Below are 25,977 nucleotides of genomic sequence, written 5' to 3'. Positions count from 1 at the left end.
ATACTGCGGCAGAAAGAGAGACTATAAAGCCGAGTATCATCAGCGTAGCAGTGGAAACTACCACAGTATTTATGTATAATGTCACCTAGAGGTAGGTTATATATAAGAAAAAAAACAAAGGCCCTAGAACAGATCTTTCTGAGACACCTTGTGGTATGCAACCAGCTAGATAAGATTCAAACCAGTAAAAGGCTATTCTCCTAATCCCACCAAGATTTGTTGTCTATATAGTAAAATATTCTGATCTATAGGGTCAAATGCTGTACTCAGCTCAACCAATATAAGCAAAGAGACATAACCCTGGACAGAAGCCAACAACAGGTCATTAACGATTTTAAATTCCATTCTGTTTCCATTCTGTGATTATGCCTAAACTCTTACTGAAAGACTTCATGTATTTGCTTCTGATTCAGATATGATTTTAGCTGCTAAGCTACAGCTTTTTCTAGGATCTTGGAAATCAATGGAAGGTTCGGGATCAGCCTGTAGCATGGGTCGAGGTTAGATTTATTGTTAAGTGTTCAGATTACTGATAATTTGAATGATTTAGGTTCAATGAAGAGTTTATTAAATTTAGTAAAGGTTCAATTACATTAAGTAGGATTTCCTTAAGAAAGTGTGTGGGCAGTGACTAGTAAGCAAGTGCAGGATTTTGAGCACAGGATCAGAGATGTAAGTTCTGGCGCTTGGAAAGGTGTAAAGGATTCTAGTCGTTTTTGGCTTAGTTGTTCTGATTTCTAAGTAGCTGTCCCATGTCATGTGCTTAATTTTCTCATTATAGAAATTCATGAACTCATTACTACTGTGTGATGTTGTAATATGAACATTGGTGTCAATTTTAGTCCTAGTTAGATGTCCAATTGTACTAAAAAGAAATCTAATAGAAAATAACAAAAATAATCCTAGAGTCAAGAGATAAGATGTTTGAGCGGTAATAAGTGCTTTTCTATACTTGAGAAGGCTCTTCTTCCATGCAAGCTGGAAGACTGCAAGCTTAGTGTGGCGCCATTTATGTTATATTTTTCAAGTGTTTTGTTTTAAATTGTGAATGTGATCATTATACAAAAAGGTTGTAATTTTTGCCCCTAATTTTTTTTATTCTTAAGTGGAGCAACAGCATTAAGTGTGAAGCAGAATAATGTTTCTAAACATTCAGTTATTTCATCAAGTTCTGTGGGGTTTGAGGGTATCCTAGACTTAAATGATAAGTCTGGGATATTCGCAATAAATCTAGGTGCAGTGGCTTACGTGATCATATTGTGGGTTTTGGTCACTATCAAAGTGAATATTTAAATCACTAACAATAATAGCTGGTTCTACTAGAGTGACTAGATTAGAAAGGATAGCTGTAAATTCCTCAAGAAATTCTGAGGAGGGACATAACACACAAATTTCAGCTAAAATAAGCCTCTTCCATTCCATGATGTCCAGTGATTCACTAAAAACAATATTAATGACTGCATCAGTTTCGCCAAACAACATCACATGCTGGCGCAACACTTTATTTGGATTAGAACGCAAAACAATGCTTCATGGTGCGCATGTCTCTAGCTCAAGTACACCATATTGCTAAAAAGGTATTCCAATCACCCATCCAAACCACTGAATTCAGCGGTTCCACTTGCATGGCCACAGGTGTATAAAACCAAGCACCTAGGCATGCAGACTGCTTCTACAAACATTTGTGAAAGAATGGTTCACTCTCAGGAGCTCAGTGAATTCCAGTGTAGTACCGTGATATGACTGGACTTGTTACACCATGTTACACCTTGTGTCCTGAAATTCCCTCGCTACTAAATATTCCACAGTGAACGGTCAGTGGTATTATAACAAAGGGAAAGTGACTGGGGATGACTGCAATTCAGCGACGAAATGGTAGGCCACGTAAAATGACAGAGCGTGGTCAGCAGATGCTGAGGTGCATAGTTCTCTAACTTTATGCAGAATCAGATGCTACAGACCTCCAAACGATGTGGCCTTCAAATTAGCTCAAGAACAGTGCAAAGAGAGCTTCATGGAATATGTTTCCATGGCTGAGAAGCTGCATCCAAGCCATCTATTCATCTATCCAGAGCAGTGCAGACATGTTCTCTGGAATGACGAATCGTGCTCCTCCATCTGGCAATCTGATGGACGATTCTGGGTTTGGCGGTTGCCATAAGAACAGTACTTCTCTGAGTGCACTGTGCCAAGTGTAAAGTTTGGTGGAGGGGGGATAATGGTGTGGGATTGTTTTTCAGGAGTTGGCCCCTGAGTTCCAGTGACAGGAACTGTTAATGCTTCAGCATACCAAGAGATTTTGGACAATTTAACGCTCCCAACTTTGTGGGAACAGCCCCTTCCTGTTCCAACATGACTGCTCACCAGTCCACAAAGCAAGGTCCATAAAGACATGGACGAGTGAGTTTGGTGTGGAAGAACTTGACTGGACTGCACAGAGTCCTGACCTCAAGCTGATAGAACACCTTTGAGATGAATTAGAGTGGAGACTGCAATCCAGGCCTTCTTGTCCAACACCAGTGTCTGACCTCACGAATGCGCTTCTGGAGGAATGGTCAAAAATTCCCACAAACACACTCTGAAACCTTGTGGAAAGCCTTCCCAGAAGAGTTGAAGCTGTTATAGCTGCAAAGGGTGGGCCAACATCATATTAAACCCTATGCATTAAGATTGGGATGTCACTCACATTCATATGCGTGCGAAGGCAGATGAGCGAATACTTTTGGCAATATAGTGTAGTGGGCAAACAAATAAAGCAGCTGAGGCAAATATGTTTTTGTCTAAGTGTCCTCTATGTGATAAAACAGCTGCCAATCATTCTGCTTGCTCCTGGAAAACACTTGGTAATTTGATAGCAGCCTCCCCCGACCCCCGACACCTTGGTAAGTGTGAACAATAGTCACTCAAAGAAAATAGCTCTTTATGGACCACCAGCAATGGGAGAATATAAAAGAGTAGGGTGTTAGGGGTCTATCCAGGAACATGTCCGATAAATAAATAAAAGAAAACAATTGATAGCAAAATCAATAATGCATGTAAAAGAAGACAGAAAAATGCAAATATCCATGTTCTCACACCCATGCAATGTGGGGAACAAGCTATCCAGCTTATAGTGACAGCATTTAAACAAGACAAAATACCGTTTTAGCACTGTTTGCTGCTATATCTGTGACCAACTGTGATTTGTTTATTATTCTGTTTGCGTTGTTTTTTTTTAAAAACAAAACAAAAAAACAAAATAAAACAAAAAAAACCCACAACAAATGATGGCATTTCCAGTTTGACAGTGAAGTAAAGGAAATTTAGGGTCGGGGAAAGGAGCAGCAGAAACCTGACAGAAACAGAGCTATAGAGTAGAAATAATAGCCAAACTAAGAGAGTACTCACTTTCTCTAAATTGAAGAAGTTAATTACTCTAAGGCTGCAGTATAATCAAAATGCATCGGAAAAAAAACCTAGGGTAAAACAATGTTTTCCGTTAGCCTGCTGAGTTTTAAGGTAGACTTTTGAATAAGAAGCTGGAGAATTAGCCAACTTCAATGGTTATTCATTCCAGCAAAAAACAATCATGAAGAGAGACTCCATGAGTAGTACTGGTAGTTTCTTTCTGTCTGCTCACTTAGTGCCTGGTGTGCCTTACATTTTAGGAAGGTGTGTAGTGGGTAGAACAGTGATTTACCACTGAAATTCATAAGAAAAGTTAAATGGTTATTATTAAAGTTGATGTGGAATTACAATTGCATTCAGTAATTAGAAAAATGTAGATGAACTATAATGTAAATTTCAGAAGTGAGGCAGTTGTACTAAGCAGACAGCCATGCAGACACACAGAGAGAGAGTGCGAGTGTGTGCATGCACGCTGACTGAGTACAAGTACACAGCTGAGAACAAAGTAGGTGATGATCAAGGCAGTAAATACCATCTCAATAAGAGAGAGACTGGCTGTAAAGCAATAGAAAGAAAAATGAATGCTTATATGCTTTATAATTGTATTTTTTTATCTTCATCTGTCATATCCATGCATCTGTTAAAAAAAAAAGCAAAAAAAAAAAAAAAGCATATAATACATTTCACATGAACAATTCTCCCAAACAACTAAGCTAGAGCTCCATGGTGGTTTTTAATGAAAAAACCTGATTGAATCCGATTGGTATTGATATCAAGTGACATTCAAAGGCAAGTTATTGGTATTAGAGCAGTACAAGAAAAACTGGCATCATGCCATCTCTAAAAAAAATATATTTACACATTTCCATACTTTTCTGTAAGAAGTCTCCAAAATGATGCATTGACTGCATCCCTTTTTTATCCTCCACTAATGTCTTACAAATGAGACAAAAATATCAGACATGCTCGTCAAGAGATAAATTACCATTCAGATAATAACAATACTATTCAACCTCTCATGCTGGATCAGAAGATGGATAGAATGCAGGTGGACAAGTACATGGTCACCTGGGTTACAGAGTCTGGCAGACCCCAGTATGTGTAGCTGGATAACTGCCAGTCTGAGTGCCCTTCCTAGTACAGGTCTGGTTCCTGCCAGGAAGGAGAATACAGGGACAGTGTGAACATCTTTAAGTAGCATGAGACGACCATCCGCTCCTCAATGTCTGCAAGACCAAGATGATGGTTTATTTCAAGAGGAAGAGGACTGCAACTATTGTTGTTTTTATTATTATTATTATTAGTAGTAGTAGTAATTAGTTTCTCAAACTCAAGGTCGCGCTACAAATATCGCTGCTTTATTCATTTATTTTTACACTCACACACACACACACACACACACACACACACGCGGTGAGAAGCGGCAGCCAATCTGCGCACAGCATACTCTCGATCATAAACCACAGCCCCTTGGGGAACTACACTGGGTGCAGGGAAAGGGGAGAAGGTTAAAACCAGGACAGAGCACCAACCCTCACTGGACGGACACACACACGGGACAATTTAGAGTATCCAATCAACCAAGCCTCCATGTTTTTGGATTGTGGGAGGAAACCAGAGACCCCAGAGGAAACCCACATAGACACAGGGAGAATATGGAAACTCCACCCAGCTAGGGACTCGAACCCAAGACCCTAGTGCTGAGAGGCAAAGGTCCAAATTGCCATCAACCAGGCCAACTGCCATCAAGGGTCAGGATGTTGAGCTTATAAGACATCTACAAATACCTGGGTGTCCTCCTCTACAACAAAGTGGACTGGAAGTACAACACAAAGGCTGTGTACAGGAAGGTGATGAGCAGATTTTACTTTTTGAGGAAGCTCAAGTCCTTTAATGTATGCAAGCTGCTAGCAATCTTCTACCAGTCTGTTGTTGCAAGTAGTCTTCTATGTTGCAGTCTGCTGGAGAGGCAACATCAAAAGTAGGGATGCAAATACATTTTACAAGCTCATTCTTGGGTTGCCCTTTGGATGGCTTTGAAGTAGTGATAGAAAAGGACAATTCTTAGCCAACTCACCTCTATTTTGAATAACACCTTATACCTCCTCCATGACCTACTTGTACCTTCAGCAATAGACAATCAGCGCCGCTGTAACAAGGAATCACACTGTACAACACCTTTCCACTGTGTTGGGACATCATTACTGTGCACTGAACCTCTATAGCATTAGCTGTTCATCCTAAATATCACTATGCATATGCACTCCTACGTTATCTAAACGTGCAATACATCTATCTATCTCTCACTGCTTAGCTTACACTGGCACATTAGCTGCACTTCATTCTATTCTTACAGCTTACAACCTAAAGATATGTACTTATTTTGGGTTAACTTGGTCATTGTATTATTCTCTGAACTTTTTTGGTAGATGTAATTTGGTCATTATCAGTGATTATTCAGTGGATGCCTCTATAAATCTTTACACAGCCACCTGCATAATAATAATGTGACTTACTCCACACTTATTCATGTTTCCACTTTTTGGTAGTTGCATAATACTTATGCAACTTACTGAACATTCTATTTTATTTTTAATCTCATTGTACTGTATTTATTATTGTTGTAGCTATTACAGCTAGTTTTTAAATTATAGATATTGCATCATATCTATACCACTTCTATTTTATTTATATATCTGTAATTAGGTAACTTTGCTCTAGTCTTTGTCTATTACACTGCTGTGACATTTGACTTTCCCTCTGGGATCAATAACCATCTATTTAGGAAGCTCAAAGAAGAACTGATCTCTCTCAGAACTTTAGAACCACAGAGAATGAATGTTATGATTTAAAACACATACTTTTTCCTAATATAAACTGGTTGCTGCTCCTTTAGAAGCACTTTGCTTGCCCAGTCAATGAAGGACCTCTGTCTGTAATGCCCTGTTTCTCTGGAAACCTTGTGTACTTCACCACACACACACACACACACACACACACACACACACACACACTATTTTGTAAGGACATAGGAATGTCATTCAGGATTGAGAAGTGCAGTTGGCAGAGAGAAAAAGAATAGTGATCAGGACAGAAGGAACTGAACTTTTGTAAGTCCATATAAGAGATGTAACAACATTCATGATTCTCCAATTACACAGAGGCAAAAAACAGAAAGGCAGTAACATCCAAATACCTCCATAGGGTAAGGCAGGCCCTCAAGTGTGAGCTGAAATAAAAACAATAAGATCAATACTATAAACATATAATGTGCCATCAGATACCCAGTAGCCATAATAAGAGAAGATTAGAGCAGGAAGCTGCCAATGTCAAGACCAGAACTGTGTAAAATCCAAATGTCCAGGGTGAAACATGAAACATCTGTAAACATATCCAAACAATGGCCCCCAAGCATAAGCAAATGAGGGTGTGCCTCAGACACATGGGGGAACAAGGTTATCATTGAAGCAGAGGAGGTGTCATGGCAGGATAAGCTCCTCCATGGAATACCTTAGAATACCTCCAACAGATAGTAGAGGTGGCTAACATAAGACAATCCTACCAATGGCTTGAAAAGGCAGAACTGAAGAGCAGAACATAGGTGATAATCGTGGTGGCACAAGATCAAGCACTAAGCATTAGGTCAATCATAACAGGGATGCATCAAATCTACCACTTTTTCCCTACCACTGCTATGCTGATGACACGCAATTATTTCTCCCTTTTCCACCCTCTGATACGCAGGTCTCGAGACATACCTCAGCATGCTGGACTGACATTGTGTCATGGATGACTACCCACCACTTGAAGCTCAACCCCAGGAAAACAGAGCTTCTGTTCATCCCAGGTACTCCCAACCCTCATCATGACCTCACTGTTTCCTTCGAGAACTCCCTGGTTTCACAATCCCAAGCTGCCCATAGCCTGGGAATAACTTGACAACCAGTTGTCGTTCTCAACTCATGTTTCTAATCTAACCTGGTCTTGCAGATTCCTCCTTTGTAACATACAAAGGATTTGGCCCTTTCTTTCACAGGGAGCTACGCAGGTACTTGTGATCTCAAAGCTAGACTACTGCAACTCACTATTTGCTGGTCTTCCTCTAAGAGCCATCAAACCTCTACAACTTGTCCAGAATGCAGCAGCATGACTGGTCTTCAAACTTCCGAAGTTTACACGTTACTCCACCGCTACGCTCCCTTCAATAGCTCCCAGTAGCGGCACACATCAGATTTAAAACCTTGATGCTTGCCTACAAAGCCAAAAATGGACCAGCACCTTCCTACATGAGGTCAAATGGTCAAAGCCCGATCCGTACCTCGAGTACTTTGAACCTCAAGTATGGCTCGGGTTGAAATGCCTTGCTTCAGGACTCATGGAAGACAAGCAGTGAGACTATTTTCTGTCCTGGCTCCAAGATGGTGGAATGAACTCCCACTTGCTGTCTGGACAGCAGAGTCCCTTGCAGTGTTCAAACGCAGACTGAAGACCCATCTATTTGCAGAATATGTAAAGGGAAACTGATACTGCTCCCATATTGACTGACTAATTTAGTATTTATTGTAGGGTATTGTTTTTTGTTTAACAAACTCTAGCACTTTTTTATTGCACTTGTTTAAGATAGACCTTATGTATTTTGTGTTTCTAGGCATCAGCATTGATCCCTGTGTTCTACAGTATTCTAGTTTATTAGTATGTTAGACTCTAACCTACTGTACTAGGATATTCTATGAATAAATGACAAAGTACTTTGTAAGCCACTCTGGATAAGAGCTGCTAAATGCTGTAAATGTAAACATCAAACCAGACAAGTCCCCAAGATGCAGAATGTTCAAAGAAGCCTCTGACACAATCCAGCTACCTAGCAGAATGTGAGGTCCTGGCAGGCAAAACAATGAGAGGCAGAGGTAACAAGAATACAAGTATATAGATTATATGCAAGGCATGTGAGCTGGTCTCTCCCCAGTCCAAAATCACGAACTTCAGATGGATAATGTTTGACAATATGCTCCAATATAGCCATCTGTTTGTGAAATTACTAGGCAAATGAAAAAACATAGAACAAATTTAGGTTCTACCACTTCATCCATTATAGTCCTTTGCTTTTACAGAACTGAGATAGTACAGCTTGACATACCATCCTACTCTGTGCAGACCAAGATTTTCCAGGTTTTTGATTAATGGACGGTTACAATGAGGCTGTATATAAGACAATCTAGAACAAGATGCACGCATGTTTATAAATGTGATTGAACAGAACATAGTAACTTTAATGTGAATGTGCGTCAGAGTGCAGCTCTGATGGTTCTTGGTTAATCAGAATTACTTTTAATCTGCTCAATGTTTTCAAAACAGTCATATTCACATAGTTATGTACTGCCAAAAAATTATATTCAGCAGTGTAAAAAGTAATAAGATTACAGTCAAGTTAAAATAAAGCAACAGTGAGGCATCATTATTTGCACGATTACGTATTGCTTTTGGGAGGCCTGTGTGCTTTCAGTTTGATTTGTCATGGCATTTCAATATTTTGATATATTTTTGATTTTTTCCTCATTTTACACACAAGATAAACTAAATGAATACCATTTCCCTTTTCTCTTTATATTATAAAGTATAAACGACATTGTACAAACAGAAACAGAACTGACTAAACCAGTATAAGATTAAAAGTACAAGATTAAAATACAACGTTAAAAGTATAGGTAGAAGATTTTGTGTCTGCAATATAAAAAGTAATAATGACTAATGATGAGTAAATTCAGTAACTTAATATTCTCTTTAAGAACCACCAGGGCATATCTGTTCAAACAAAGATCACTGAGAATCATTTGGTGACTCTACATGAACTTAAGAAAATTAAACAACTGGCATGTTTATTAAAATAATCCTGATCAAGACCATATCCCAAAAAGTTGCCAGGATACATTAAAATAAAAGGTGCCATGTAAGACTCCCTGGAAATCCTGATTAATTGTTGATATCCAAGTGGATAATGTTTATTTACAGTTAGAGCCTGAATTTTCCTCTTATTGTTTATCCCCTGCCCCTTCCTTTCTATTCACTCATTCTGTCTTTCTCTTTGTCAGAAAACTGATATCTCCTACTTACAATAACAACTTTCTGGGCACTGCCCACTTCCTGTTCCCAAATAATGCCTAATAAGGGCTTAGCGTACAACCTAGTGAGAAGTACACAAACACATACCTTACAAATTACATAAGGCTATGTATTCTGTAATCTGAGTGAAATCCTTTTTAAAAAAAAGTAACCTTCCCAACAAAGTGCACAGACACACACACACACACGCACGAGTGGAATAAGGATAAGGGACAGACACTGAAGAATAGTTGCTCTTAGTTGGTGTTCAATCACTTTCCATCAGCCCCATCACCCCTTGTCGCATGTGTATATTTGCAAAACAGACTATAGCAAAGGTCTAGGATTTTTATAATGAGTATAGAGTTCAGCTTGATTCCCACCTCTTCTTGAGCTCCTTCCTTTCATAAAATTGCATATGCTAACATCATGCTAATGACATACACCTGTTCTCTATATAGCACCACAAAAGTACTGTGTAGCAAATTTAAATGTTAATCTAGCACACAGCCTCAGAGAAAACAATGAGAAAAAATCCAAACTTGAGACAGCTGTCCTGACCACTATACAAGAAACAAACAAACAATCTAGATGACAGGAGAGTGATAAGTGACAACTGTAGTAAAACTTTAGCGAACTCCATAATATATATATATATATATATATATATATATATATATATATATATATATATACAAAAAGGGGGTTTTATTCCAACACTGGAAATGTGTGTGCAACAGTGAAATAGCTTGCAAGTTCATTTGGCCTAAAGCCAGCATAAGTCAGATGAAACATCTAATGACAACTTTAGTGACTCAACCCATGCTGTTACTGGCAGTTCCCTGTCCTGAAAAGCTGAGGCTTTTCCCTTGCCTTGCTATTAACTTAGTAAGTTACTTTGGCATGGGTTTAGTAATATGCCATTACATTAGATGTTCACTGAGGTTTGTTCTTTGTTGTTACCCATTTTTTGTAGTTTTCTGTAGACCTGCAGTTGAAAGTATTATTTATGATTTTACTTAAGTGTTGATGAGCCAAAAAAATTCAGTTCATATAATGAATAACTTAGGTGAAGTGGCAATAAGACTATTATAATAGAATATTGTTGATCATGCATCTTATGCTGCTAAAAAGTCTAAAAAGAGGAATGTCTGATCTTTTGCAGTCTAATTATAATGCAAATTAAATATTATTGTAAATGGGTATGTTTATTCAATGTCTACAGTTAAAAAATTAAAAAGTGATTTTCTATGGATTTATGTATACAAGCAAAAACTGGAATTATTTGTTATTGGATTAAAAAGGAAAAAAAAATAATCACAAATCCCTATTTCTAATTGACAAAACAAGTAAAATATAAAGCAATATATCAGAAGAGGCCTTGCATTATGATTTCATTATGGGTAAATGCGTTTTAGGAATGACACATAGCAGAGTGCCTAAAATACACTTACCCGTGGTAAAATCACTCCAACACACGCCCTCAAGTGTCTTATGAAATAGCAACAACAAGCATATGATAAAATACACCAGTGCTCAATAAATTATTACTGATAATATTCACAACAAACAAACAAACAAACAAACAAACAAACAAACAAAATCAGCCAATATAGTCCGCCAACAAGCTTTTGATACTAAAGCAACACAATGGTTTTATTTAAAAACCTGGCACATTAATACAGGATCCAGTTACCATAGGTGTTTCTATATTGAGAATTTTTCAAATCTGCTCAGCCAAATGCTAAATCAAAATCAACAATAACTACTGATGTTGGCCATCATAGCTAAAATTACCTGGAAGGTTAATTGGCCACACATTCATGCAGTATCCAAGAATGGTCACGTGCATATTCAACTAATTTGAATGTTTTTAGATTTTGTTATATTGGTTAGAAATCCCACGTGACGTGTCTGTAATGTATCAGTCATTGTAGTGATGCAAGTGAAGATGTAAAGTAGCAGCTTTAATTTATTTTCTATTCGTATGATATCCTGTGTAGCTGCTCCTGCTTATGATAAATGGCATTAGTGCTAGTTTGAAGAAGTGAAAGCAGATTTTTATTAGTCAGCTTTTGTCAGCTTTCATTTACAGTACAACATGAGTGGCAATGACATTCAGCAGTTTTTGGGCAACCTTAAGGAAAAAAAAAAAGTGAGAAAATGAGTACTAGTCAGATTACATAAGTATAGAAGAGAGTTGTACAGGAGTTGAGTGAGTCTTTGCTGACATAATTACCAGTCAGATAAGAAATGGTCAATAATCCATTCCTGAGCATCATGGCAAGAGGAGAGACCTAGGGAGGAGAGGAGGGTTGACTGGAGAGCAGGGGAGAGGAAAAGATGACAGGAAAGGAGCTTAGAATATAGGAAGAGGAGGAGGGAGGGCTGGAGAGGAGAAGATAAGTCAGGAGGTTATAGTGAGAGAACAGCAGAGCAGATGCTCCTGATGCCCACCAAGTGTACTTGTAAGTAAATAAAACATCAATTTCCTAAACCTTGGTCACAATATCTGGACTTGTCTTAATATATCAATACACAGATTTCTGGTTATATGAGTATTGTTATACTTTATTAGTCTTTAATAATAGTAATGGTAATCATCATCATCATCATCCGAGTTAGTGAATTCCCTGGCCTCCAGGTAACTTTGGTCCCCCTCAATGTTCATGACTACAGACTTGAAAATCACAGCCAAAACCATGGCCTAATTGATGATTTTACAACAGCTTCCAACACTACTCAGCCAATCAGATTTTAGGACCAGAACTATCCAGAGTTCAAGAAGAACAGTTATCCGAATGCCCAGGGCAAGAAAAACATATCAGGACAGCAGCATGAAAAGTCACTTGCCCGGTTTAGCTAGTTCATGTTGGGGTGGTAATGCCAAACTCAATTCACTTGAATATTTAACCTCTCATAACGGGGGGGGGGGGGGAGTTCTTATTCATTCGTACAGCCAAAATAAACCAATGATATTACCTGTTGACACAGACGTCAGAGCGGGGTGTGCAAGAAAATGGCAAAGCATGAATATGAAGTAAAGCGAGTCTGCAGATTAAGTCCCTTATGGGTCAATTTTTGACCCCTCTGTACTTAAAATGTTCTGCAAATTTTTTAGGGAATATCCTAACAAGGCAGATAAAAGAGGATTTTTTTCAGAACTACAAATTTTAGAAATTGCCAAAAAAAGCCATTAGCACATCTGGACCACTGGTCATGTGCATATGACATGACAATGAAGATGATTCTGAGGTGACCAAGTTAGTCACACCAGCATATCACAGGGTTAAAACAGAAATATGTTTTTTTTTGTAAATAGGCAAAGGTTTCATAAAGTATACTGTGAGAATGTACCTTATCTAACTTGTATGTGCTTATTTGTATATGTGAATATTACTTTAAAATACAAAGATTTGTTGGGAACAATAGAAATTTAGTTTGGGACAGTGAATTTTCCAGTAGCTTGCCTGACTGTGAAAGTAGGTAAAAAGCTACCATGCTATTCATTTTATAAATGTGCATAATTATGGCCTAAACTCTGTATAGTAACAGGCATGTCCTCAAATCAAATGAACTTTCTGTACATCCTTACATGTGTATATGAAAGCTGAAATTTTTGCTTGTACACAATATTTGTCAACACCCGCAGGTCCTCTGGGACTGAGAGTCCAGCCTTCATGGATGAAAGTGCAAAGCAAGATAACTGGGTGTTGTTCAGCTTTGTCAGAGATACCATGGCCTAAAGGGGTGTATGTAGCATTTAGAGGAGGTCCTGTTCCACATAGTCAGTATCCACTGTGAAGCCTAGGACAAAGTCAGAATGACATTCTCCATCACAATGCCTTCACCTCCAGGGAGTGTCTCCTGTGTATGACACAGTCCATGTGTCCCTCTGTACACAACTGCCTTGACCACCAGACAAAAGAGGGATTATGTATATCATCAAGGTAGATAACTGCAGCTGGAATGCCAAGCATCAAAGAGGCCCTTATCTTTTGGAAGCAGCAGGGGAGCTTAAACCACACAGCATGCAGATATACAGGAAAACACCCATGGGTCACAAAGTCCATGCGGTATCTGCCGATGGGGTAAAGTGGGACTTGTAAGTAGCTTTGTCTAAGGTCAAGTTTTGAAACCAATGTTGACCCACAGAACTAAGTAATTTCATCAGTGGGACACAGGTATTTGTGAGGTGTGATGGCCTTATTAACTGCACGCAGAGCCACACAGACACGCAGTGCGCTTCAATCAGAGCACTGACCTTTTCTGACTTTCTTAGCCATCACCAGGACCCAAGGTAAGGAAACTGGTTCAATGATGCTAGATTCCAGCAGCAGCTGCAGCTTGGCTATGACCCCCACACATGCATGGTGCAATGACTGAATGATTGGAATAAGGCGTGGCCACAGTCATAATTGATGAACTCCTTGTGCCCAGAAAGAAGAACCCCAATGCAGTGAAGAGGTTTTATTGTCCCATTTAAAATTACCCCACCCAGCCAGCAACATATTAAAAAAAAACTTTAGCCCCATAACAAAGCATCACTCAGAGCAAACCGACCAGATCAATTTTGGAATCCCCGTAACCAAAAAGAGGACAAGGACAGTGGTAATGAACTGAAAAATTACAAATAGGTGTCAGCATTCAAGACACAGACACACACACACACACACACACCTGTGTCCAAAGGTAATGGAACATACCCATCCAATTTTGCATTATTTGAATGCTACTAGCCCCACATTGTGTCCAACCTTACAATGTTCCGAACTTTCATGAGCTAACCAACTCTCATAGGAAAGCAACATACTGGCATACAGATTCATCGGGCAGCTGCCAATGTTGCCTAAATATGAATCGTGGAGCAGCAAAACGTTTACTTAGGAGACCCACAGCAGTGTTATGTCAACAGTGTTACCAAGTGTCCTGCGCAAACACTGTCTCTCCGCACCTAGGCAATGTATGAACAGAGGAAGTTTCCAAGTACCAATTGCTTTGGTTATCTCCAAGGCTACAATGTATGTTTCAAAAGGACTGTAATCAGCAAGTCCATTGCAAGGGAGGCTTGCCAGACAGCACAAGAAAGGGTTCAGATGGAGTGAGAGATACATCTTCCATCCCTATTGCAAAATCTTGTGTTTGGAATAAGCATAGTCAGAGTCATAAAGTGACTACTAGCATTAGTCCAAATTTTTACTCATACTCAAACACCCAAAAAAGATGTCAGTCCCTCTAGCTGAACACAGACCCTCTTGAGGCATCATACAACACTCACCGATTACTGAAAACTATGATGCAGAACAGAACAATCCGTAGACACAAGAGTATACTCACATTGGTCCAACCTTAGTTAAATTGTTTAGAATGATCTTGAGTACCAGTACATTTAACTAAAACTTTGTGCTGTCATGCGACCAGAGCATACTTTTGGCTTTAAAATGAATTTCAACTATATTTCTCTACATCAGTAGTGTAAGTTCTAGAATGCTGGTGCTCACACCAATTGAATAGTGAGTGGCCTTTATAGTCAGACGAATTTGCATTTTAGCAAAGACCAAAGATGGTCAGGACTGCAGAAGGACAAGTAAAGTGTAATTCCTTGCAATCTCCCTCTGCAAATGGGTGCCAATCAGAACCAGTGGCCTTATCCATAGCTATGCTCAGCCTGTGTGACATCACATATGCTCTCTGCAACAGCAGCAAAGGCATCTTAGACATCTATTTGATGTTACTTCTAAATCACATGAGAATAATCTCTCACAATATCATGATATTGCTCACTGGCAAACTTAATCAAAGAATTAAGATAAATTTAGTACTTGCATAATAATGTTTGCTTTTGTATGAGTAACAGTAAATTAACTGTTTGTGACTAAAATAAATGTATGCTCCATCAAAATATTAAAGAAATGTGTGCGTACACTTGGGCTATGCCATTTCATTGTTTTGTGAACAAACAGATAATGGCTGGCATTCTTTTAATATGTATAAAAGAAAGATGTGCGAATCTTGCACAGGCTACACCTGGTTTTATAAATAAAAAATATGTTTTGTTTTTTTTAATTATACATGACACTAAACACATTAGCAGCTTCAGTAAACTTTTAAACAGCCTCTTTATCAGAAATTGCCAATTGGGGGGGGGGGGGGGGGAAACCAGATTGGTCATAAATGTGTGACATTTCAGTATTACATCTATGCAAGGTTTTATACATGAAGCACCTGGTCATTAAAGAGTTAACAGGAAACTACAGTGGATGGAAGGGGCACAACTGAAAAAAACAAAAACAAACCAACCAACCAACCAAAATAACCCAACAAACAGTCATAGCTGCTTCCAGTACAAGTATAGTCAAGCCCATCATTTTCCCCTTTATTTCTTCCCTTCCACTCCTTCACTCCTTCACTCCATGTTTGTTTATCTGGCAAACATCATGTCCTCATAACAAAACAAAAGCTAAAGGAGGTGCCAATTCAAAACTAAAGGAGGTGCCAATTCAGAGAAGGTGTTAGGCTTGCGTTAGTTTAATTTTTCATGGTTCATGACAAAATCATGCAAAAATATGATAACAGAATAAAAGAACAGGGCCTTGGCTCTAGGAATGCACATCAGTGCTTGAAGCAATTATATGGCAAAAAGATGCATCGTGCGAGACTTAGCATGCTAATCCAAATTATTCATGAATTTTAAAAAATATATTAAAATGTAATTGTTACAAAATCAACAGACCACATACAGACTGTTTTGAAGTCTTTTGCTAATGTAAAAGTGCACCTTAATTGTGGCCATTTTATTTAGTGTTTTATTTACTTGCATTTAAAAATATTACCAACTTTATTTATGCACCCCCCCCCCAAAAAAAAAAAAAAAAAAAACATGCTTCCAACTAAGGACACACAGGAAACAGACCATTATAATCTACAGGGTTTACAGTACCATCAGGATTCAAATGCAAGGCTCAGACAGCTGCACCACTCATGAGATAACTAGTACACAATTTTTGTGGAGTTAAAAAGTGTAATATTAGTGGTGGGCCGAAAGCTAGAAAAATAAAATAGTATACAAATAAAACGGTGTGTGGGTTGCAAATTGGGTGATGACTATCTTTTTACTGCATCACAGCATTTTACTGCAATGCTTTTTACAAGAACACAACATTTTCTATTTTTTAATTATACATGACACTAAACACATTAGCAGCTTCAGTAAACTTTTAAACAGCCTCTTTAGCAGAAATTGCCAATTTGGGGGGGGGGGGGGAGATGTACATCAATTTCGTGACAATAAAATGATGATAGTTTAGTAATGCAAATTGCTTCTCACAGTTTTCTCCTCGAAAGTGATGGTGCTACAGCTGAAAGCGTAGGCACAGTGTAGCTCCAAATTGAAATGATGGGGCTACAAGGGAGGGTACTAGCTTCCTGGTAGAATGTCTGCAAAAGAAACAAAGTGTACCCCAAAGTTGTCCTTGCACACTCCTCTCTCTACTTTTCCATTTCCCTTTCCCTTTTGTGCCAGACATGTATTTTTTCAAATGACTACAGAAGGCAGAAAGGAATAATAATTGTGAAATGTTAATGATAAGAAGACTCTCACTGTTAGTGCACAACATTCTCTACAGCTGCAGTGAGTAGACCAAACATTCCTTCTCTTCCTGGACTGTAGCTGCTGTTCTACATGACCTTATTTGGGCTTGTGAACGAGCAGCTGCCTTGCCCCTCTTAATTCCCTTTACAGGTTAAAGTGTTAACACCCTGTTAAAAACATGAAGTTAAAAATGCCACTGGAGGACGCACACAGGAAACATGTCATAAGAGAAAGAATTTAATTAATTAAATGCTTATAGTATTTCATAATTTAGACATTTAATTAATCTGGGAAATGCAGACCTGTGGACAAAGATATGGGACTGTGCAGGAAATTCAGTGTTTAGTCCCTGTAAGGATCCTAAACCAAAGGGTACAAATTTTTCATATGGTGTCCATCTTCCTAAATATCCTAAGGTTACAGACACAAAAATACCAACAAATGATAAAAGTCCTCTGATTGAAAAGACTTAAATTAATAGCAACCAAAGTCAGCCATTGGGTATTCTCCAGAACAAGAAATATTTAAACTGTCCAAATATTCTCAAATTAATTTGGTTAAATTTTGCTTCACCACAGTGCTCATTAGGACCCATTGCAAGCCCCTCAGAGTACAAGTTGGAATTACCCAGCATAAATGAATTTTCAGAGAACTGCAAGATGACATACAAAATTTACAACCTGAAAACTGAATCCAAAGGCTGTATGCCAGCCAAATTGAGTATGCCTCAGTCAGACAGGAGAAGTGGTCACAATGGAAGGAGAGGCAGTCTCATAGCAGGATAAGCCCCTCCATGGAATGTACCACTAACAGACTGCAGAAGCGTCTGTCATAAGACAATCCTACCAATGGCAGGACCGAAGGACAACACAGATGCACTAATCAAGACAGCACATGATCAAGCACTAAGCATTAGGTCGATCAATGCAGGGGTGCATCACACCAGAGAAAGCCCAAGATGCAGACTTTGTAAAAGATCCCATGAGATAAACACCTAGTAATAGGGTGCAAAATGATGGCAGGGAAAGCATACACTGAGAGAGACACCCAAGTGGTGGACATCATATACAGGTACATATGCAAGGAATATGATCTGAACACCCTCAAGTCGAAATGGGAGGAAACACAGAGAGTGGTAGAGGACAACAAGATCCTGTGGGACTTCCAGATCCAGTCAGATAAACAAACTGACCAGGCACTGTGATAGTAGATAAGATGCAGAAACAGCAGTTATAATATAATGTAGCAGACCCAATTGATGGAAAACATCACAAGAAAGTAATATGAGAAACTGGAAAAATACCAGGGACTAAAAGAAGTAGATAAAAGCTTGTCCCAGTGGCGATAGGGGAATTTGGGGCTGTGACCTCTAAAACAGAGGAGTGGCTCCAGTAGTTCCCAAAAATGACAAATCTCAGTTCACAAAGCACAATCCTAAGAAGAGCACTTCTCCCTCAAACTCGAAGGCTAGCAGAAGCCCTAACAGCGAGGGATGGAATTTTATGACACACACACACACACACACACACACACACACACACACACACACACACACACACACACACACACACACACACACACACACACACACACACACACACAGAGAGAGAGAGAAAAAAGATTCAAAATTGTAGTAAAGCATACCATTTCCAGAGAAACGGAAGGTTTCGGACAGAGGTCCTTCATCAGCTGTGCAAGCAAAGCGCTTCTGAATTAGTAGGAGGAGGAGCCAGTTTATATATGAAAAAGTAGTTGTTTAAAACTTAACATTTGTTCCATGAGGTTCTAAAGTTCCAAGAGAAAATAAAAGTTTCAAAGGAATTTCCTAATTCCATTGCAGCCATAGCAACAACTGGCAATTACCTACAGATAGGTAATTAAGGCAGTATCCATTAGTATTAAAATGCCTTGCCACTGGATATGACAAATCCTTTATTCTGATGGTCCAAAGGTGTTAAACAAACAAATCAGCAAGCCTTTTCTTGGTTTCTCCAATGTAAAGCTGATTACATCTCCTACAAGTAATACAGTAGATGGCTTCTACAGTGATTCATGAGGGAGAATGGATGATAATTGATCCTTTTCATTTTCATGCCAGTAATTTTAGTGGCTGTTTTTTTTTTTTTTGTAGGATGATAAGTCCGTGCGAAAGGAATTCTTGTAGTCAGTGCATCCCGCTCTCTGAACAGGTAAAACAAAAGCAAAGGCATCATCTACGATTTCCTCAGTAAACCTTCAGTTTTGAAGATATTCACACATTTCCATGCTTTTCTGGTGTCTTCATTCTCACTGCAAATGTGTTTTAGTCTAAGTAGCTGAAAGGGATGGAGTTTTTACAGGCTTTGGAGTGTGAAGAATTGTACTGCAAATAGGACGGAGAGTCTGTAGGTTTATAATAGATGGTAGTATTTAACCAAGAATTAGCAAACTTTATTGAAACATCCAAAAAGGCCATCTTCATGCCAGGATGCGCTATACTCCATGTATATTCAAAAGCTGGGTAGAACTTTGAGAAAGAATAAATGAACAGTTGGAGGTCTTCTAATGTGCATGTAGCAATACCAAAAATGCATCCCAGAAATTATAAAGGTACAGGTCCAATATATTGCTTAAATTCATGTGCCCAAGAGGTTTGCTGCGCTACACACAGATACAGTACACTATCAATCCACAATGACAGTGACCTGGTCCCCTCAGCAAATAAAAATAAATCCTAATGAGAACTTCTGGTCACTATCAAGTGTGAGATTTACAGTAAGGGAAGGCAATTCAACTCTTTCAACAGCATATGAGAGGCTGTGATGGCTGCCTCAGCTAAAATCATTTGCAAACAGGTCAAGAAACTGGTTCAATGGATAGAAGGTTGATAGCAGTTAATGAGAATAAGGGTGGCTGTATTCATCACTGAATAGTTGCCTAATAATAGAGATGGCACTGATCTGATCCCAAGTATCAATCAGGTCAATATCAGCAAAAATGCTGGATCAGATTTGGGGCAAATATTATTAAGGAAACTGATCTACACATTAACAAATGTGCCCAAATACACACGTGTGATGATTTGCATTGCTACCATTCTGATAACCCAGTTTGGACTAACAGGTTATCTGCCTTTTAAGTGAAAGAATTTAAACGAAACAAAATAGCGTTTTAGCACTGTTCATGACCATGTATCTGCAACCAATTATTACTAATCCATTCTTTATTAAAAAAAAAAAAAAAAAAAAAAAAGTTTCTAGTTTGGCTCTGAAGTAAAGGAAATTCAGGGTTGAGGAAATGAGAAAGCAGCAGAAGACAGAAACCAAGCCGGCGAAGAGAAGGAATAACTAAACAAGTAACTAAAGTAAATTCATGGAGCTAACAAGTCTTCTTAATAATTCTTCATTTTAGCATATTCAAACCACATGAAAAAATGCAAGATCTGCTGATTTTGCCATTAGCCTGCTGAGTCTTAAAAGGTGCAACAGAATGGAAAACTATTTTCCTTGGCATAGTTAAATAAGGATAATAATAATAATAAATAATAAATGCAAATCCCATAAAAACAATAGAATGTGATAAAACAATTACAAAATCCTAAACTGTTTTGTAATATAGACTTCAAATGCATCCCACTGCTTATCACACTGGCTGAAATATATGCCACACAGCAATGTTTTCACTGTGGTGGTATGCTTTGGAACATATGCAGCTTTTTTCCCCCTCATACTTTTCTCTTTAAACACAGGTTAAATTTTAAGTCATTTGTTCATAGGTTTGTCACATCATTCTAGAGCCTTTTAACTTCATGTAATTATACATCTTGTTGTGAACCCTTGTGATGAAGGCTGAAGGCAGCAACCCTACCCAAGCCTCAAACCCAGGTCTGACAGGAGGTCAATGTGACCACCGGACCAAAGAGCCAGTTCCCTGGCATAGCAGCCAGACCACCATTTAACCTTCCTAAGTGACTGTCTCCATCAAAACCCTCTGCGGTCATGCAGGTGAATTTCCATCTGAAAATAATTGGCAACTAAACAGTTAAATAATTAACTGTATAACTGATTTAAAATGGAAATCGTGAAGAAGTAAAATTGCGCATCTTAACTTGGGACAAAATCCCTATACACATTGTATAGGCTTATGAGCAGGATGTCTACAATACACATTTTATATGTCTTCTCAGTGATGACTCATCAGAACAGCAATAAAAATCCCACAGGACAAATCAAGAATGGAATGATAGGAAATAAATGAAGTGTAAACAAAAAGACTCAGGCTTTCATAATTTTTGGTTCCATGTATAAAAAGCATTGTGGTAAAAACAAGTTAATGATAAGGTAGTGAAAAACAGAGGTTATTAAAAAATGGTGTAGTGGGCCTACACATTCTACAGTACAGAACACTATAATTTTGATTCTGGTTTATTCCTTGATCTGATCAACAGTCTTTCCCCAAGACTAAAAGACGACAGACACATCTAATGTTTTGTCCTTGTCTTTGATTTCTTGATTTTATTTTGTTTCAGCTTCACAAGCATGAAAGCCTGCTTTACTGGCACAAACAATATTTCTTTAGTTCTCCTCTTGAGAAACAACAGCCATAAACTCCAAATGCAAATGCCACACCTACAGTTGGCACTAACCTCTGACTAGCACACAGTGCATCCTGGCTTAAGCCCTCATCTAGCCTATGAGCATTACCAAACAAAGAAAGCTGTTTACTGGCAAATCTCTGCAGGCCTTGCAGGCTGATAACACCAGCTAATTGTGCTACTGTCATTAATCAAACATGAAACATGTTCTAAGTGATAGCGACAGAAATAAACAGAGGAACAAACTGACTGGGATGACTGGACTTAATACAGCAACCAGGCTGGATACTTCCTATGTTGAAATGATTGATAGCAGTGAAATTTTAACCCAGAGCTGTGGGTAAATGAAATGGTCAGATTTGTTAATTTCAGGATTTCAATGTCAGACGATACTCTATTACTGAATAACTAGGCAATCCCCAGGCAGGAAGAAAAACAGAAAAAAAGCAACCTTTTCACCAAACTACAGCCTGGCAGGATTTCACAACCATTGCAGAACAAGATCAACTTAAGTTTATTCATCAGCAAGGCAACAAACAATGGCTCTCTGTTAAAATGGTAAGACATCTGCAGCATCTGCTGCTTAGAATCATTAGTGAAGATCAATTTGCATGCCCACACTGTTGAGACCGCGTGAATACATGCTTCTAATCTGAGACAATGGTAGCTCTCTGACAACTTGTTTTGCAGGTTATTGCTGGCAAGGTTGTTGAGATGGAAGAGGAATGGAATTAATTGGCAACTCAGTATTCCCTAATAATTCCCTAATCATTTTTATTTGTTAGCTTGTGATGTATTGGAAGAAAAAATGGACCACTGTATAAGAAACAGTGAAAAGCAGCATTCCACACAATACGGAGTAAATCCGGGACTGCTAACTGCACAGGCTGTAACAAGATGTGGAATGCACATCTTTGCGTGCCACACATGGTTTACATGTAGTTCCGGGTACACCCTCGCCAACTGCAAGGAGGGAGGAAGGGGACTACGTACAAAGGGACAGGTAGCTAATGCAACGGCTGCATTTATAAAGTTCGCACTCCCGAACGAAAATATTATTTAGCTTGTATGTGGACATGTGCATTGTATAGTATAATAAAATATTCCATAGTTAGAGTAAACCGCAGATTAGCCACAAAATTAGCTCACAAGCCAAACAGACAAGAAAAATAATTAAATCCAGCCGTCTGAGTTTATCGGTTTCACTGACTTAAATTTTAAAGTGATATTAAAATGTTTTATAAACTGCATAAAGTAGCAACAGAATGAGAACTTAACGGACTGTCAGATCCAGACAACACAACCGCTACCACAAAGCTAGTATACTTCACGCACCTATTCTCTCGATTTTTTTGAGATTTCAAATGAGTAAACACACATTATATGAGACTCTACTTGCTTAAACACTCTGAAGTCATAAACAACTCTGAGTCGGCCGCTTTGACGATATCCAAAAGACTCACATCGAGATCTAATCACATAGTAGGCGTATGAAGAAAATCGTTATATACCCCCCAAAAAACTTTCACCGCCTGTGTCCGAAGCAACAAAAACTATGCACTGCACTGTATCATGTCCAAAACAAAGTCAACACAAAAGCATAGGCAAGTCTCATTCGACCTGCTTTACCTCATTGTCTAGCGACTCTGTAGATCGTCTCTCTTCTGGACAGCCTTCAGACGAAAATACAGCCAAAACAAAACCCCAAACGCGACAATGTCGATGAGTTATTCATCGAATAACCTCACTCCAAAAGCTTTTTTTCCTATTTTCTAGAAATAGTTTCTTATATATTCAAGGGAAGTGCAAGGATTTCAACTCGTTAATTTCCTGGTTTGGGCGAAAAGAGGGTGGGAGAGTGGAGCGGGCTTGTCAACTCCAATCAGTATCCTGGACTCATCTGTGTATTTCTCGCTCAATAAATATTAGGCTCCAAAATATATTTATACGCAATTATTCATATAGAAATTTAGTTTGTGCAGCCGCTGAATGGCCTTTTCCAAATCCTTGACGCGCTACAGTTCTCAATAAACTCCCAACGTCATTCACTAATCTGCCTAATTTAATTCTATAACTCGGAGTATTCCTGTCTCCGCCCTCCCTCCTGAGCTGGGGAAAATATCCGCCTCTCCCTCAACAGCCCAGCGCCATAATTCCTATCCTGGTTTAAAAGGGCAACGTTTGGTGAAGTGGACAAAAAAAATAAGAATTCAGGGTCCCCTTTTAATTTAAAGGGGCAAGTGCCTGAATCAGGTTTTTATGTAGTGTGTTTCGAGACCTAATCGAAAAGGCTGCTATAAATTAAAAAGAAGCAGAGAGACATGATAAACTGGTTCATTATCTCCGAAAGACAAAACGTATGTTAATAATCTAGGAGTCATTTTTCAGAGTGATCTTGGCTTCAGAGATCACATCAGTAATGTCCATAAAAGCACTATACTGTACCCACTATAATATCTCTAAGATCCACGACATTCTTTCCACTGCTGACAATGAGAAACTTTACATTTATGTCACTTTGCAGAGGCTTATATCACTTTCCAGAGTGACTTACAAAAGTGATTTTTATATATTTGGAGATCATTTGTCCTTGGTACTGGTACATAGAGATTTTTTTCCAAGTCACTGGAGGAGTTATAAGACAGTGTAGGAAAAAAAGAGTAAAAAGAAAGTATAAACATATAGAGACAAAGTGGCATTTTGTTATTTTTGTTAGTTTATACATTTGTTAGCTGTATGAATATATGATATATGTGTTTTCAGTGCTGGAGCCAACATCCCCAACATGTTAATTTTTATAAGTGCTTTGTCCCTTAAGACATCTTAATGACTGTCCCCCCTCCCCTACGTCCACATGGATAAACTACTCTAATGTATACTATCAGAAACACATTGAACTATTTTTCAGTAATATTCAGCTACTAGTCTACATTGTGTACAGCCAGTCAAGGTATCCTGCACAGATACTTAATAATTGACTATTTTCTTTAAACCAGTTTATCACATTAGTAAAATAGATGTCACTGGCCATAATGTTTATGGTAACTATTGTACTGAGTACAGTGCTGTGCATGTTGCACCATAGTTCATTGAGGAAAGATATTTGTCCTACTGTATACCATATATAGTTTGGATGATAGTAAAGACCTTCATGATTTGATATGGAATAACATAACAGAAGTGCATATGAAGACTTTTTAGACAATTAGACTGGATTACTGAAATGTTTTTTTTTATCTATCTACATGCTCTACTGCAAAATTAAAACATTTTCAAAATTACTCCAACATAATTAATACATCACTTTATTGGTTACCAATGCATTTTAAACTTAAAGATTACTTAATTAGTTTTCAAATGTCTTCATGATTTTTCCCTGTTAAAGCTTAGCAAAAATAATATGTTAAATATATTATAACTAGATCACACTGGTTATCCAACAGCTAAAGTGTGAGCAGTTAGCATTTAGTTCCTAGGGTCTGATTCTCTGAAATTCTCTACATAAAAACTTGATATTGTAGCTTTTGTAATATACAGTATGTTTAATATTGCTTAATATTGTAAACATTTTGCCTTGTAGGGGAAAAAACTAGCCATGGTGGTACTTGACTGAAAGATAAACCCACTGGACATGCTACTGTACTCTCTTCTATATCAGTCTCATTCTGTCCAGTATCACACAGGACATAAAGCTTGTGAGCTGCAATCCTAGCCTTGTCCATCCTCCAGTAAGACCTTTGCTCAACAGAGTCCACTCTCTTTGTGTATTATTCACACACAGAATAGGCACATATTCCAGATTTTAATATGTCATTTTTAGTTGAAATCAATTTATATCATAAATTGGATTCATAATACAATTATAAAATGTTACTTTTTGTAAGGTCATATGGCCTTAAAAAGAATCCAGATTCAGGAATTTTTCATTAAACCCTTTGATGCAGGAGCAATATAGCAATGCTGCACATCATTTAAAGCTTAATGGCAACAGGCATTACTATATTAATTACTACAAACTTCAATCATTGATATGGTGTTTGTGATTGGATTTTAAAGGATTCATTCTCTGCTGACGCTAAGGAAACATAGGAATGCATATAACATTTGAGCCATCAGGTGGCGATCTAAATACACAAAATGGAAGGGCACCAACATTTTACATTTACATTTACATTTACACCAACAATATGGTATCTTCACAGTGAAGCCATTAATCTAAGCAAATATCTGCTACAGTCTGGTGAGATAAAGGCCATCAATATATTTTTTTATTTCTTCTGTTATATAGCCCACCACACCTATACCCCAGACAACTAGTTCTCTGTTG

The 25,977-nt window shown here is 38.2% G+C and overlaps 1 protein-coding gene across 5 annotated transcripts in view; it reads right to left on the bottom strand.

Annotated features, from left to right (window-relative positions):
* The window catches only part of LOC145655802 (vasodilator-stimulated phosphoprotein-like), a 62,762-nt gene extending 39,011 nt beyond the window's left edge, over window positions 1–23,751 (bottom strand). The window contains exon 1 of one of the 5 annotated variants that reach the window (XM_081709271.1): window positions 23,280–23,751. Coding sequence is in view for 2 of the 5 variants with exons in the window: in XM_081709275.1 (XP_081565401.1) it covers window positions 23,280–23,284 (5 nt within the window). In the remaining 3 variants the exon portion in view is untranslated. Of the gene's footprint in view, window positions 1–17,757; window positions 17,815–23,279 lie in introns of those variants that run through there. The other 4 variants (XM_081709275.1, XM_081709270.1, XM_081709272.1 and 1 more) reach the window with 4 other exon arrangements.
* Between the last annotated feature and the right edge of the window lie 2,226 nt (window positions 23,752–25,977).

The sequence above is a fragment of the Electrophorus electricus genome, unplaced genomic scaffold (assembly GCF_041902795.1).
Source record: "Electrophorus electricus isolate QZ-2024a unplaced genomic scaffold, ASM4190279v1 Scaffold35, whole genome shotgun sequence".
Taxonomy (NCBI): Eukaryota; Metazoa; Chordata; class Actinopteri; order Gymnotiformes; family Gymnotidae; genus Electrophorus; species Electrophorus electricus.
This window is presented reverse-complemented; position numbering and strand designations above follow the sequence as displayed.